The sequence below is a fragment of the Heptranchias perlo genome, unplaced genomic scaffold, assembly GCF_035084215.1.
Source record: "Heptranchias perlo isolate sHepPer1 unplaced genomic scaffold, sHepPer1.hap1 HAP1_SCAFFOLD_675, whole genome shotgun sequence".
Classification (NCBI taxonomy): Eukaryota; Metazoa; Chordata; class Chondrichthyes; order Hexanchiformes; family Hexanchidae; genus Heptranchias; species Heptranchias perlo.
Window position 1 is genome coordinate 534 of NW_027139704.1, and position 16,630 is coordinate 17,163.

Below are 16,630 nucleotides of genomic sequence, written 5' to 3' on the forward strand. Positions count from 1 at the left end.
CCCTCAGTACCGACCCTCCCACAGTGCGGCGCTCCCTCAGTACCGACCCCTCCGACAGTGCGGCGCTCCCTCAGTACTGACCCTCCGACAGTGCGGCGCTCCCTCAGTACTGACCCTCCGACAGTGCGGCGCTCCCTCAGTACTGACCCTCCGACGGTGCGGCGCTCCCTCAGTACCGACCCTCCGACAGTGCGGCGCTCCCTCAGTAACCGACCCTCCGACAGTGCGGCGCTCCCTCAGTACCCGACCCTCCGACGGTGCGGCGCTCCCTCGGTACCGACCCTCCGACAGTGCGGCGCTCCCCTCAGTACCGACCCTCCGACGGCACGGCGCTCCCTCGGTACCCGACCCTCCGACAGTGCGGCGCTCCCTCAGTACCGACCCTCCGACAGTGCGGCGCTCCCTCAGTACTGACCCTCCGACAGTGCGGCGCTCCCTCGGTACCGACCCTCCGACGGCGCGGCGCTCCCTCGGAAACCTACCTCGATCCGGACGCGGCCGTGAAGGAAGCTGAAAGGGACGGGTCGAGGGTCGGCCTCCTGCCTCTCCATCGCCTCAAAGTCGACCGAGTCCTTTGCGATGCGCGGAGGGGTACCTGCGAGTGAGGGACACGCAGCCTCCGTTAGCTCGCGTCTCGCGGACCGGAGGGGGCAGTGAGCCGCGCGCGCGCTCCGTCCTGGAGTCGACACTTACCGGTTTTCAGTCTGCCCACCCTGAACCCCAGCCCCTCGAGGGTCACGGCCAGGCCGATGGAGGGGTCCTCGCCGAGCCGGCCGGCCGGCCGGAGGTCGAGGCCGATCCCCACCACCCCTCGGAGGAAGGTCCCGGTGGTGATGGCAACACATGGAGCCTCGACACTGCTCCCATCACCTGGAACAGGAGGCAAAACGGACATGGTGCAGGTCAGCGGGGCGGGGAGTGACCGTCTGATCCAGAGTGACCCAGGTTACTCTCCCTCCCTCACTCCCCCTCACTCTCCCTCCCTCCCTCACTCTCCCTCCCTCACTCACTCCCTCTCCATCACTCTCCCTCCCTCACTCCCTCCCTCACTCCCTCTCCCTCCCTCACTGACCCAGGCTCACCCCTCTCTCCCTCCCCTTCCCTCTGTCCCTCCCCCTCCCTCTCTCCTCACTCCCTCCTGCTCCTCCCTCTCCGTCTCCTCCCTCTCTCTCCCTCCCTCCCTCCCACTCTCCCTCACTCCGCCTCACTCACCCAGGCCCAACCCTCGCACTCTCCCTCCCTCTCTCCCTCCCTCTCCTCTCCCCCTCCCTCCCTCCCTTCCCCCTCCTCTCCCTCACTCACGCAGGCCCACCCTTCACACTCTCCCTCCCCCTCGTACTCTCCCTCCACCTCACTCACTCCCTCCCCTCCTCTCCCTCACTCACGCAGGCCCACCCCTCACACTCTCCCTCCCCCTCGTACTCTCCCTCCACCTCACTCACTCCCTCCCCTCCTCTCCCTCACTCACGCAGGCCCACCCCTCACACTCTCCCTCTCCCTCGTACTCTCCCTCCACCTCACTCACTCCCTCCCCTCCTCTCCCTCACTCACGCAGGTCCACCCTTCACACTCTCCCTCCCCCTCCCTCCCACTCCCTCCCCCTCCCTCCCACTCCCTCCCACTCCCTCTCTCTCTCTCTCTCCCTCTCTCCCTCTCTCCCTCTCTCCCTCCCTCTCCCTCTCTCCCTCCCTCTCCCTCTCCCTCTCCCTCTCTCACTCCCTCTCCCTCTCTCACTCCCTCTCTTCCCCTCTCCCTCACTCACCCAGGCTCACCCCTCGCACCCTCCATCTCCCGGGTCGGGAGGGATCTGCTTCCCCGATCAGCAGGTCCTCGACGGACGCCTCTCGCACAGTCAGACGTGGGACCTTCCTGATTTCATCCTGTGGGAGGACAAGGGCCGTGAAGAGGGGGGAGAAAGGCAGCGCTCGGGGGGTTGGGGGGGATATTCAACTATGGGGGGCAGTGCAGAGTAAGCTTTACTCTGTATCTAACCCTGTACCTGCCCTGGGAGTGTTTGACGGGACAGTGTAGAGGGAGCTTTACTCTGTATCTAACCCTGTACCTGCCCTGGGAGTGTTTGACGGGACAGTGTAGAGGGAGCTTTACTCTGTATCTAACCCTGTACCTGACCCTGGGAGTGTTTGACGGGACAGTGTAGAGGGAGCTTTACTCTGTATCTAACCCTGTACCTGCCCTGGGAGTGTTAGATGGGACAGTGTAGAGGGAGCTTTACTCTGTATCTAACCCTGTACCTGACCCTGGGAGTGTTTGACGGGACAGTGTAGAGGGAGCTTTACTCTGTATCTAACCCTGTACCTGCCCTGGGAGTGTTAGATGGGACAGTGTAGAGGGAGCTTTACTCTGTATCTAACCCTGTACCTGACCCTGGGAGTGTTTGACGGGACAGTGTAGAGGGAGCTTTACTCTGTATCTAACCCTGTACCTGACCCTGGGAGTGTTTGATGGGACAGTGTAGAGGGAGCTTTACTCTGTATCTAACCCGAAACCTGACCCTGGGAGTGTTTGATGGGACAGTGTAGAGGGAGCTTTACTCTGTATCTAACCCTGTACCTGCCCTGGGAGTGTTTGATAGGACAGTGTAGAGGGAGCTTTACTCTGTATCTAACCCTGCACCTGCCCTGGGAGTGTTTGATAGGACAGTGTAGAGGGAGCTTTACTCTGTATCTAACCCTGTACCTGACCCTGGGAGTGTTTGATGGGACAGTGTAGAGGGAGCTTTACTCTGTATCTAACCCTGTACCTGACCCTGGGAGTGTTTGACGGGACAGTGTAGAGGGAGCTTTACTCTGTATCTAACCCTGTACCTGACCCTGGGAGTGTTTGACGGGACAGTGTAGAGGGAGCTTTACTCTGTATCTAACCCTGTACCTGACCCTGGGAGTGTTTGATGGGACAGTGTAGAGGGAACTTTACTCTGTATCTAACCCTGTACCTGCCCTGGGAGTGTTTGATGGGACAGTGTAGAGGGAGCTTTACTCTGTATCTAACCCTGTACCTGACCCTAGGAGTGTTTGATGGGACAGTGTAGAGGGAGCTTTACTCTGTATCTAACCCTGTACCTGCCCTGGGAGTGTTTGATGGGACAGTGTAGAGGGAGCTTTACTCTGTATCTAACCCTGTACCTGACCCTGGGAGTGTTTGATGGGACAGTGTAGAGGGAGCTTTACTCTGTATCTAACCCTGTACCTGCCCTGGGAGTGTTTGACGGGACAGTGTAGAGGGAGCTTTACTCTGTATCTAACCCTGTACCTGCCCTGGGAGTGTTTGATGGGACAGTGTAGAGGGAGCTTTACTCTGTATCTAACCCTGTACCTGACCCTGGGAGTGTTTGATGGGACAGTGTAGAGGGAGCTTTACTCTGTATCTAACCCTGTACCTGCCCTGGGAGTGTTTGATGGGACAGTGTAGAGAGAGCTTTACTCTGTATCTAACCCTGTACCTGCCCTGGGAGTGTTTGATGGGACAGTGTAGAGGGAGCTTTACTCTGTATCTAACCCTGTACCTGACCCTGGGAGTGTTTGATGGGACAGTGTAGAGGGAGCTTTACTCTGTATCTAACCCTGTACCTGACCCTGGGAGTGTTTGATGGGACAGTGTAGAGGGAGCTTTACTCTGTATCTAACCCTGTACCTGCCCTGGGAGTGTTTGATGGGACAGTGTAGAGGGAGCTTTACTCTGTATCTAACCCTGTACCTGCCCTGGGAGTGTTTGATGGGACAGTGTAGAGGGAGCTTTACTCTGTATCTAACCCTGTACCTGACCCTGGGAGTGTTTGATGGGACAGTGGAGAGGGAGCTTTACTCTGTATCTAACCCTGTACCTGACCCTGGGAGTGTTTGACGAGACAGTGTAGAGGGAGCTTTACTCTGTATCTAACCCTGTACCTGCCCTGGGAGTGTTTGATGGGACAGTGTAGAGGGAGCTTTACTCTGTATCTAACCCTGTACCTGCCCTGGGAGTGTTTGACGGGACAGTGTAGAGGGAGCTTTACTCTGTATCTAACCCTGTACCTGCCCTGGGAGAGTTTGATGGGACAGTGTAGAGGGAGCTTTACTCTGTATCTAACCCTGTACCTGCCCCTGGGAGTGTTTGATGGGACAGTGTAGAGGGAGCTTTACTCTGTATCTAACCCTGTACCTGACCCTGGGAGTGTTTGATGGGACAGTGTGGAGGGAGCTTTACTCTGTATCTAACCCTGTACCTGCCCTGGGAGTGTTTGATGGGACAGTGTAGAGGGAGCTTTACTCTGTATCTAACCCTGTACCTGACCCTGGGAGTGTTTGATGGGACAGTGTCGAGGGAGCTTTACTCTGTATCTAACCCTGTACCTGCCCTGGGAGTGTTTGATGGGACAGTGTAGAGGGAGCTTTACTCTGTATCTAACCCTGTACCTGACCCTGGGAGTGTTTGATGGGACAGTGTAGAGGGAGATTTACTGTGTATCTAACCCTGTACCTGACCCTGGGAGTGTTTGACGGGACAGTGTAGAGGGAGCTTTACTCTGTATCGAACCCTGTACCTGACCCTGGGAGTGTTTGATGGGACAGTGTAGAGGGAGCTTTACTCTGTATCTAACCCTGTACCTGACCCTGGGAGTGTTTGATGGGACAGTGTAGAGGGAGCTTTACTCTGTATCTAACCCTATACCTGACCCTGGGAGTGTTTGATGGGACAGTGTCGAGGGAGCTTTACTCTGTATCTAACCCTGTACCTGTCCTGGGAGTGTTTGATGGGACAGTGTAGAGGGAGATTTACTCTGTATCTAACCCTGTACCTGCCCTGGGAGTGTTTGATGGGACAGTGTAGAGGGAGCTTTACTCTGTATCTAACCCTGTACCTGTCCTGGGAGTGTTTGATGGGACAGTGTAGAGGGAGATTTACTCTGTATCTAACCCTGTACCTGACCCTGGGAGTGTTTGATGGGACAGTGTAGAGGGAGCTTTACTCTGTATCTAACCCTGTACCTGACCCTGGGAGTGTTTGACGGGACAGTGTAGAGGGAGCTTTACTCTGTATCCAACCCTATACCTGACCCTGGGAGTGTTTGATGGGACAGTGCAGAGGGAGCTTTACTCTGTATCTAACCCTGTACCTGTCCCTGGGAGTGTTTGATGGGACAGTGTAGAGGGAGCTTTACTCTGTATCCAACCCTGTACCTGCCCTGGGAGTGTTTGACGGGACAGTGTAGAGGGAGCTTTACTCTGTATCTAACCCTCTACCTGACCCTGGGAGTGTTTGATGGGACAGTGCAGAGGGAGCTTCACTCTGTATCTAACCCTGTACCTGACCCTGGGAGTGTTTGACGGGACAGTGTAGAGGGAGCTTTACTCTGTATCTAACCCTGTACTTGACCCTGGGAGTGTTTGATGGGACAGTGCAGAGCGAGCTTCACTCTGTATCTAACCCTGTACCTGACCCTGGGAGTGTTTGATGGGACAGTGCAGAGGGAGCTTTACTCTGTATCTAACCCTGTACCTGCCCTCGGTGCGTTTGATGGGACAGTGTAGAGGGAGCTTTACTCTGTATCTAACCCTGTACCTGCCCTGGGAGTGTTTGACGGGACAGTGTAGAGGGTGCTTTACTCTGTATCTAACCCTGTACCTGCCCTGGGAGTGTTTGATGGGACAGTGTAGAGGGAGGTTTACTCTGTATCCAACCCTGTACCTGACCCTGGGAGTGTTTGATGGGACAGTGTAGAGGGAGCTTTACTCTGTATCCAACCCTGTACCTGACCCTGGGAGTGTTTGATGGGACAGTGTAGAGGGAGCTTTACTCTGTATCTAACCCTGTACCTGCCCTGGGAGTGTTTGACGGGACAGTGTAGAGGGAGCTTTACTCTGTATCTAACCCTGTACCTGCCCTGGGAGTGTTTGATGGGACAGTGTAGAGGGAGCTTTACTCTGTATCCAACCCTGTACCTGCGCTGGGAGTGTTTGATGGGACAGTGTAGAGGGAGCTTTACTCTGTATCTAACCCTGTACCTGCGCTGGGAGTGTTTGATGGGACAGTGTAGAGGGAGCTTTACTCTGTATCTAACCCTGTACCTGCCCTGGGAGTGTTTGATGGGACAGTGTAGAGGGAGCTTGTGTAGAGGGAGCTTTACTCTGTATCTAACCCTGTACCTGACCCTGGGAGCGTTTGACGGGACAGTGTAGAGGGAGATTTACTCTGTATCTAACCCTGTACCTGACCCTGGGAGTGTTTGATGGGACAGTGTAGAGGGAGCTTTACTCTGTATCTAACCCTGTACCTGACCCTGGGAGTGTTTGATGGGACAGTGTAGAGGGAGCTTTACTCTGTATCTAACCCTGTACCTGACCCTGGGAGTGTTTGACGGGACAGTGTAGAGGGAGCTTTACTCTGTATCCAACCCTGTACCTGACCCTGGGAGTGTTTGATGGGACAGTGTAGAGGGAGCTTTACTCTGTATCTAACCCTGTACCTGACCCTGGGAGTGTTTGATGGGACAGTGTAGAGGGACCTTTACTCTGTATCTAACCCTGTACCTGACCCTGGGAGTGTTTGATGGGACAGTGTAGAGGGAGCTTTACTCTGTATCTAACCCTGTACCTGCCCTGGGAGTGTTTGATGGGACAGTGTAGAGGGAGCTTTACTCTGTATCTAACCCTGTACCTGCCCTGGGAGTGTTTGACGGGACAGTGTAGAGGGTGCTTTACTCTGTATCTAACCCTGTACCTGCCCTGGGAGTGTTTGACGGGACAGTGTAGAGGGTGCTTTACTCTGTATCTAACCCTGTACCTGCCCTGGGAGTGTTTGATGGGACAGTGTAGAGGGAGCTTTACTCTGTATCCAACCCTGTACCTGCCCTGGGAGTGTTTGATGGGACAGTGTAGAGGGAGCTTTACTCTGTATCCAACCCTGTACCTGCCCTGGGAGTGTTTGACGGGACAGTGTAGAGGGTGCTTTACTCTGTATCTAACCCTGTACCTGCCCTGGGAGTGTTTGATGGGACAGTGTAGAGGGAGCTTTACTCTGTATCCAACCCTGTACCTGCGCTGGGAGTGTTTGATGGGACAGTGTAGAGGGAGCTTTACTCTGTATCTAACCCTGTACCTGCCCTGGGAGTGTTTGATGGGACAGTGTAGAGGGAGCTTTACTCTGTATCCAACCCTGTACCTGACCCTGGGAGTGTTTGATGGGACAGTGTAGAGGGAGCTTTACTCTGTATCTAACCCTGTACCTGACCCTGGGAGTGTTTGATGGGACAGTGTAGAGGGAGCTTTACTCTGTATCTAACCCTGTACCTGACCCTGGGAGTGTTTGATGGGACAGTGTAGAGGGAGCTTTACTCTGTATCTAACCCTGTACCTGACCCTGGGAGTGTTTGACGGGACAGTGTAGAGGGAGATTTACTCTGTATCTAACCCTGTACCTGACCCTGGGAGTGTTTGATGGGACAGTGTAGAGGGAGCTTTACTCTGTATCTAACCCTGTACCTGACCCTGGGAGTGTTTGACGGGACAGTGTAGAGGGAGCTTTATTCTGTATCCAACCCTGTACCTGACCCTGGGAGTGTTTGATGGGACAGTGTAGAGGGAGCTTTACTCTGTATCTAACCCTGTACCTGACCCTGGGAGTGTTTGATGGGACAGTGTAGAGGGAGCTTTACTCTGTATCTAACCCTGTACCTGACCCTGGGAGTGTTTGACGGGACAGTGTAGAGGGAGCTTTACTCTGTATCCAACCCTGTACCTGACCCTGGGAGTGTTTGATGGGACAGTGTAGAGGGAGCTTTACTCTGTATCTAACCCTGTACCTGACCCTGGGAGTGTTTGATGGGACAGTGTAGAGGGAGCTTTACTCTGTATCTAACCCTGTACCTGCCCTGGGAGTGTTTGATGGGACAGTGTAGAGGGAGCTTTACTCTGTATCTAACCCTGTACCTGCCCTGGGAGTGTTTGATGGGACAGTGTAGAGGGAGCTTCACTCTGTATCTAACCCTGTACCTGCCCTGGGAGTGTTTGATGGGACAGTGTAGAGGGAGCTTTACTCTGTATCTCACCCTGTACCTGACCCTGGGAGTGTTTGATGGGACAGTGTAGAGGGAGCTTTACTCTGTATCTAACCCTGTACCTGCCCTGGGAGTGTTTGATGGGACAGTGTGGAGGGAGCTTTACTCTGTATCCAACCCTGTACCTGCCCTGGGAGTGTTTGATGGGACAGTGTAGAGGGAGCTTTACTCTGTATCTAACCCTGTACCTGCCCTGGGAGTGTTTGATGGGACAGTGTGGAGGGAGCTTTACTCTGTATCCAACCCTGTACCTGCCCTGGGAGTGTTTGACGGGACAGTATAGAGGGAGCTTTACTCTGTATCTAACCCTGTACCTGACCCTGGGAGTGTTTGATGGGACAGTGTAGAGGGAGCTTTACTCTGTATCTAACCCTGTACCTGACCCTGGGAGTGTTTGACGGGACAGTGTAGAGGGAGCTTTACTCTGTATCTAACCCTGTACCTGCCCTGGGAGTGTTTGATGGGACAGTGTAGAGGGAGCTTTACTCTGTATCTAACCCTGTACCTGACCCTGGGAGTGTTTGACGGGACAGTGTAGAGGGAGCTTTACTCTGTATCTAACCCTGTACCTGCCCCTGGGAGTGTTTGATGGGACAGTGCAGAGGGAGCTTTACTCTGTATCTAACCCTGTACCTGACCCTGGGAGTGTTTGATGGGACAGTGCAGAGGGAGCTTTACTCTGTATCTAACCCTGTACCTGACCCTGGGAGTGTTTGATGGGACAGTGTAGAGGGAGCTTTACTCTGTATCTAACCCTGTACCTGCCCTGGGAGTGTTTGATGGGACAGTGTAGAGGGAGCTTTACTCTGTATCTAACCCAGTACCTGACCCTGGGAGTGTTTGATGGGACAGTGTGGAGGGAGCTTTACTCTGTATCTAACCCAGTACCTGCCCTGGGAGTGTTTGACGGGACAGTGCAGAGGGAGCTTTACTCTGTATCTAACCCTGTACCTGCCCTGGGAGTGTTTGATGGGACAGTGTAGAGGGAGCTTTACTCTGTATCTAACCCTGTACCTGACCCTGGGAGTGTTTGATGGGACAGTGTAGAGGGAGCTTTACTCTGTATCTAACCCTGTACCTGACCCTGGGAGTGTTTGATGGGACAGTGTAGAGGGAGCTTTACTCTGTATCTAACCCTGTACCTGACCCTGGGAGTGTTTGATGGGACAGTGTAGAGGGAGCTTTACTCTGTATCTAACCCTGTACCTGACCCGGGAGTGTTTGATGGGACAGTGTAGTGGGAGCTTTACTCTGTATCTAACCCTGTACCTGCCCTGGGAGTGTTTGATGGGACAGTGTAGTGGGAGCTTTACTCTGTATCTAACCCTGTACCTGACCCTGGGAGTGTTTGACGGGACAGTGTAGAGGGAGCTTTACTCTGTATCTAACCCTGTACCTGCCCTGGGAGTGTTTGATGGGACAGTGTAGAGGGAGCTTTACTCTGTATCTAACCCTGTACCTGACCCTGGGAGTGTTTGATGGGACAGTGTAGAGGGAGCTTTACTCTGTATCTAACCCTGTACCTGCCCTGGGAGTGTTTGACGGGACAGTGTAGAGGGAGCTTTACTCTGTATCTAACCCTGTACCTGACCCTGGGAGTGTTTGACGGGACAGTGCAGAGGGAGCTTTACTCTGTATCTAACCCTGTACCTGCCCTGGGAGAGTTTGACGGGACAGTGTAGAGGGAGCTTTACTCTGTATCTAACCCTGTACCTGACCCTGGGAGTGTTTGACGGGACAGTGTAGAGGGAGCTTTACTCTGTATCTAACCCTGTACCTGCCCTGGGAGAGTTTGATGGGACAGTGTAGAGGGAGCTTTACTCTGTATCTAACCCTGTACCTGCCCTGGGAGTGTTTGATGGGACAGTGTAGAGGGAGCTTTACTCTGTATCTAACCCTGTACCTGACCCTGGGAGTGTTTGATGGGACAGTGTAGAGGGAGCTTTACTCTGTATCTAACCCTGTACCTGCCCTGGGAGTGTTGATGGGACAGTGTAGAGGGAGCTTTACTCTGTATCTAACCCTGTACCTGACCCTGGGAGTGTTTGATGGGACAGTGTAGAGGGAGCTTTACTCTGTATCTAACCCTGTACCTGACCCTGGGAGTGTTTGATGGGACAGTGTAGAGGGAGCTTTACTCTGTATCTAACCCTGTACCTGACCCTGGGAGTGTTTGATGGGACAGTGTAGAGTGAGCTTTAATCCGTATCTAACCCTGTACCTGCCCTGGGAGTGTTTGACGGGACAGTGTGGAGGGAGCTTTACTCTGTATCTAACCCTGTACCTGCCCTGGGAGTGTTTGATGGGACAGTGTAGAGTGAGCTTTACTCTGTATCTAACCCTGTACCTGCCCTGGGAGTGTTTGATGGGACAGTGTAGAGGGAGCTTTACTCTGTATCTAACCCTGTACCTGACCCTGGGAGTGTTTGATGGGACAGTGTAGAGGGAGCTTTACTCTGTATCTAACCCTGTACCTGACCCTGGGAGTGTTTGACGGGACAGTGTAGAGGGAGCTTTACTCTGTATCTAACCCTGTACCTGACCCTGGGAGTGTTTGATGGGACAGTGTAGAGGGAGCTTTACTCTGTATCTAACCCTGTACCTGACCCTGGGAGTGTTTGATGGGACAGTGGAGAGGGAGCTTTACTCTGTATCTAACCCTGTACCTGACCCTGGGAGTGTTTGATGGGACAGTGTAGAGGGAGCTTTACTCTGTATCTAACCCTGTACCTGACCCTGGGAGTGTTTGACGGGACAGTGTAGAGGGAGCTTTACTCTGTATCTAACCCTGTACCTGACCCTGGGAGTGTTTGATGGGACAGTGTAGAGGGAGCTTTACTCTGTATCTAACCCTGTACCTGCCCTGGGAGTGTTTGATGGGACAGTGTAGAGGGAGCTTTACTCTGTATCTAACCCTGTACCTGCCCTGGGAGTGTTTGACGGGACAGTGTAGAGGGAGCTTTCCTCTGTATCTAACCCTGTACCTGACCCTGGGAGTGTTTGATGGGACAGTGTAGAGGGAGCTTTACTCTGTATCTAACCCTGTACCTGACCCTGGGAGTGTTTGACGGGACAGTGTAGAGGGAGCTTTACTCTGTATCTAACCCTGTACCTGACCCTGGGAGTGTTTGATGGGACAGTGTAGAGGGAGCTTTACTCTGTATCTAACCCTGTACCTGACCCTGGGAGTGTTTGACGGGACGGTGTCGAGGGAGATTTACCTGCATGTAGCGTTTGTAAAGCTTCCTGTCCACTTGAGCCCGGAGACCCCACACTGCTGGTCCTTTCCTCCTGTTCAAGACTCGGAAATGGATGCCCGATTGATCGCACACTCGGGCACAAAGGCCGTCCAAGGCGTCCACCTCCCGCATCAGATGGCCTTTGCCTATTCCACCAAAGGCCGGGTTACAGGACATCTCACCTGCACGGAGCGAAGGAAAGAGAGGGTTCAGGGACGGAGAGAGGAATTCCCACCCAGGACTGAACCCCGCATGTAAATTCCGAGGCCTCCCATCAGCTCACCGTCCGATTTGACCCCGAACTGAGCCTCCGAGGCCCTCACCGAGGCCGCCTACCTCTCCCCCTCCCCGCCTCAGCTCATCGACCGCCAAAACCCTCACCCCGTGGCCATTTGTCACCTCCAGACTGGACTACTCCAATGTTCTCCTGGCCGGTCTTCCACCTTTGACGCTCCGTAGCCATCAACTCATCTGCTGCCCCCGTCTCCTAACTCGCACCGAGTCCCGTTCACCCATCACCCCTCCCTGTGCTCGCTGGACCCACATCGGTTCCCGGTCCCCCAACGCCTCGATTTTAAAATTCTCCATCCTCCTGTTCAAATCCCTCCGTGGCCCCTCGCCTCCCGATCTCTGTAACCTCCTCCAGCCCCTACAACCCCGCCGAGATCTCGCGAACTGTCGACCGCGCACCCCACCCCCCCCCCACGGTCGAATTGCACCACCCCGGCGCGCAGTACCGATCGTCTCCGCCTTCTGCGTGATCAAGAGCGTCTCGGCGCCCACCCGGGCCGCGGCCGCTGCCGCCTCCGTCCCCGCGTGGCCTCCTCCCACCACCACCACGTCGTAGCGCTGTTGCCCCGGCTGCGAGGCGGGGTCCCCCGCGGCCCCCCAGACCCCCCGCGCCCGCCTGGCGAGGGGCCCCCGGAAGGCACAGGCCCCGCCGGACAATCGGGTCCCTCCCAGGAACATCTGCGGAGAAAAAAGGAAAGAGAAAAAAAAGTTCTCAAAATAGGCGGTGGATAGGAAACAAACATCACTCGGACGAGGGTGGATTGATCAGGGAAAGCCAGCACGGATTTGTTAAAGGCAAATCGTGTTTAACTAACCGGAGAGAGTTTTTTGATGGGGTAACAGAGAGGGTCGATGAGGGCAGTGCGGCGGATGCGGTGTATATGGACTTCTAAAAGGCGTTTGATAAAGTGCCACACGGTAGGCTTATCATCAAGATTGCGGCCCGTGGAATAAAGGGGGCAGTAGCAACACGGATACAGAATTGGCGAAGGGACAGGAAACAGAGAGTAGTGGTGAACGGTTGTTTTTCGGACTGGAGGAAGGTGTACAGTGGTGTTCCCCAGGGGTCGGTGCTGGGACCACTGCTTTTCTTGATATATATTAATGACTTGGACTTGGGTGCACAGGGCACAATTTCCAAATTTGCAGATGACACAAAACTTGGAAGGGTAGTGAACAGAGAGGAGGGTAGTGATAGACTTCAAGAGGATATAGACAGGCTGGTGGAATGGGCGGACACGAGGCAGATGAGATTTAACACAGAAAAATGCGAGGTGATACATTTCGGTAGGAAGAACGAGGAGAGGCAAAATAAACTAGAGGGCACAACTCTAAAAGGGGTACAGGAACAGAGAGATCTGGGGGTATATGTACACAAATCGTCGAAGGTGGCAGGGCAGGTTGAGAAAGTGGTTTTAAATTAATGCTAAAGGTTAATTAATTAATGCAAACCCTTTAAATTAATGCTAAAGATTAATTAATGCAAACCCTTTAAATTAATGTTAAAGATTAAATAATGCAAAACCTTTAAATTAATGCTAAAGATTAATGAATGCAAACCCTTACAATTAATGTTAAAGATTAATTAATGCAAAACCTTTCAATGAATGTGAAAGATTAATTAATGCAAAACCTTTAAATTAATGCGAAAGATTAATTAATGCAAAACCTTTAAATTAATGCTAAAGATTAATCAATGCAAAACCTTTCAATTAATGCTAAAGATTAATCAATGCAAAACCTTTCAATTAATGCTAAAGATTAATTAATGCAAACCCTTTAAATTAATGCTAAAGATTAATTAATGCAAAACCTTTAAATTAATGCTAAAGATTAAATAATGCAAAACCTTTAAATTAATGCTAAAGATTAATCAATGCAAAACCTTTCAATTAATGCTAAAGATTAATTAATGCAAACCCTTTAAATTAATGCTAAAGATTAATTAATGCAAAACCTTTAAATTAATGCTAAAGATTAAATAATGCAAAACCTTTAAATTAATGCTAAAGATTAAATAATGCAAAACCTTAAAATTAATGTTAAAGATTAAACAATGCAAAACCTTTAAATTAATGCTAAAGATTAAATAATGCAAAACCTTTAAATTAATGCTAAAGATTAAATAATGCAAAACCTTTAAATTAATGCTAAAGATTAAATAATGCAAAACCTTAAAATTAATGTTAAAGATTAAATAATGCAAAACCTTTAAATTAATGTTAAAGATTAAACAATGCAAAACCTTTAAATTAATGCTAAAGATTAAATAATGCAAAACCTTTAAATTAATGCTAAAGATTAAATAATGCAAAACCTTTAAATTAATGCTAAAGATTAAATAATGCAAAACCTTAAAATTAATGTTAAAGATTAAATAATGCAAAACCTTTAAATTAATGTTAAAGATTAAACAATGCAAAACCTTTAAATTAATGCTAAAGATTAAATAATGCAAAACCTTTAAATTAATGCTAAAGATTAAATAATGCAAAACCTTAAAATTAATGTTAAAGATTAATAAATGCAAAACCTTTAAATTAATGTTAAAGATTAAATAATGCAAAACCTTTAAATTAATGTTAAAGATTAAACAATGCAAAACCTTTAAATTAATGCTAAAGATTAAATAATGCAAAACCTTTAAATTAATGCTAAAGATTAAATAATGCAAAACCTTAAAATTAATGTTAAAGATTAAATAATGCAAAACCTTAAAATTAATGTTAAAGATTAATAAATGCAAAACCTTTAAATTAATGTTAAAGATTAAACAATGCAAAACCTTTAAATTAATGTTAAAGATTAAACAATGCAAAACCTTTAAATTAATGCTAAAGATTAAATAATGCAAAACCTTTAAATTAATGCTAAAGATTAAATAATGCAAAACCTTAAAATTAATGTTAAAGATTAAACAATGCAAAACCTTTAAATTAATGCTAAAGATTAAATAATGCAAAACCTTTAAATTAATGTTAAAGATTAAATAATGCAAAACCTTTAAATTAATGTTAAAGATTAAATAATGCAAAACCTTAAAATTAATGTTAAAGATTAATAAATGCAAAACCTTTAAATTAATGTTAAAGATTAAACAATGCAAAACCTTTAAATTAATGTTAAAGATTAAACAATGCAAAACCTTTAAATTAATGCTAAAGATTAAATAATGCAAAACCTTTAAATTAATGTTAAAGATTAAATAATGCAAAACCTTTAAATTAATGTTAAAGATTAAATAATGCAAAACCTTAAAATTAATGTTAAAGATTAATAAATGCAAAACCTTTAAATTAATGTTAAAGATTAAACAATGCAAAACCTTTAAATTAATGTTAAAGATTAAACAATGCAAAACCTTTAAATTAATGTTAAAGATTAAATAATGCAAAACCTTTAAATTAATGCTAAAGATTAAATAATGCAAAACCTTTAAATTAATGTTAAAGATTAAATAATGCAAAACCTTAAAATTAATGTTAAAGATTAATAAATGCAAAACCTTTAAATTAATGTTAAAGATTAAACAATGCAAAACCTTTAAATTAATGTTAAAGATTAAACAATGCAAAACCTTTAAATTAATGTTAAAGATTAAATAATGCAAAACCTTTAAATTAATGCTAAAGATTAAATAATGCAAAACCTTTAAATTAATGTTAAAGATTAAATAATGCAAAACCTTTAAATTAATGCTAAAGATTAAATAATGCAAAACCTTTAAATTAATGTTAAAGATTAAATAATGCAAAACCTTTAAATTAATGTTAAAGATTAAATAATGCAAAACCTTTAAATTAATGTTAAAGATTAAATAATGCAAAACCTTAAAATTAATGTTAAAGATTAATAAATGCAAAACCTTTAAATTAATGTTAAAGATTAAACAATGCAAAACCTTTAAATTAATGTTAAAGATTAAACAATGCAAAACCTTTAAATTAATGTTAAAGATTAAATAATGCAAAACCTTTAAATTAATGCTAAAGATTAAATAATGCAAAACCTTTAAATTAATGTTAAAGATTAAATAATGCAAAACCTTTAAATTAATGTTAAAGATTAAATAATGCAAAACCTTTAAATTAATGCTAAAGATTAAATAATGCAAAACCTTTAAATTAATGCTAAAGATTAAATAATGCAAAACCTTTAAATTAACGCTAAAGATGAGTTGAGCTGTGCTCGAAGGCCTGCGGATCTCAGGCCCAGTCCCCGGCCTCGGTTACTCCTCCTCCCGGGAGCTCCGCCCACACTGGGCCGGGCCCAGACTGGGCGGTGAAGGCCTCGCAGCCTCGGGCTCGCCTGAAGTCCCTGGGCCAGGAGGGCGCTCCCTCCCTCGGCCTCCCTCACCACCCCCACCTGCTGGAGGCAGAGAGTCATTGCAGGAGCCTGAACCCCCCCCCCCCCCCCAGACCAGGGGGGAGAAGAGAGTGGGTCAAAGAGGGGGGTTCAGGGAGTGAACAGAGAATAACAGATACCCGGGAGTGAGTTACAGACTGGAATCTAATCGAGGGGTTCGGGGGGTTTATATATAGAATAACAGATACCCGGGAGTGAGTTACAGGCTGGAATCTAATCGAGGGGTTCGGGGGGGTTTATATATAGAATAACAGATCCCCGGGAGTGAGTTACAGACTGGAATCTAATCGAGGGGTTCGGGGGGGTTTATATATAGAATAACAGATACCCGGGAGTGAGTTACAGACTGGAATCTAATCGAGGGGTTCGGGGGGTTTATATATAGAATAACAGATACCCGTGAGTGAGTTACAGACTGGAATCTAATCGAGGGGTTCGGGGGGGTTTATATATAGAATAACAGATACCCGGGAGTGAGTTACAGACTGGAATCTAATCGAGGGGTTCGGGTGGGTTTATATATAGAATAACAGATACCCGGGAGTGAGTTACAGACTGGAATCTAATCGAGGGGTTCGGGGGGGTTTATATATAGAATAACAGATACCCGGGAGTGAGTTACAGACTGGAATCTAATCGAGGGGTTCGGGGGGTTTATATATAGAATAACAGATACCCGGGA

At 48.4% G+C, this 16,630-nt stretch overlaps 1 protein-coding gene across 2 annotated transcripts; it reads right to left on the minus strand.

Moving 5' to 3' along the window:
* Window positions 1-350: 350 nt before the first annotated feature.
* On the minus strand, window positions 351-15,844 carry LOC137318240 (protein MTO1 homolog, mitochondrial-like). 2 transcript variants are annotated; one of them, XM_067981168.1, is made up of 6 exons: window positions 15,737-15,844; window positions 12,030-12,261; window positions 11,275-11,474; window positions 1,763-1,880; window positions 694-870; window positions 351-595 (listed from the first exon to the last, which is right to left on the minus strand). In XM_067981168.1, exons 2-6 carry the CDS (start codon window positions 12,259-12,261, stop codon window positions 405-407), a joined length of 918 nt encoding a protein of 305 aa, XP_067837269.1. In that variant the 5' UTR covers window positions 15,737-15,844; the 3' UTR covers window positions 351-404. The 2 variants fall into 2 exon arrangements, with proteins under 2 accessions (XP_067837269.1, XP_067837270.1); XM_067981169.1 differs by lacking the exon at window positions 694-870.
* Window positions 15,845-16,630: the final 786 nt, after the last annotated feature.

Coding starts and splice junctions, on each gene's coding strand:
- LOC137318240 (XM_067981168.1), bottom strand. CDS start 12,261: ATGTTCCTGGGAGGGACCCGATTGTCCGGCGGGGCCTGTGCCTTCCGG. Junction 1,881..11,274: donor TTTACAAACGCTACATGCAG/GTAAATCTCCCT, acceptor GTCCTCCCACAG/GATGAAATCAGGAAGGTCCC. Junction 596..693: donor GGTGGGCAGACTGAAAACCG/GTAAGTGTCGAC, acceptor CCTCACTCGCAG/GTACCCCTCCGCGCATCGCA.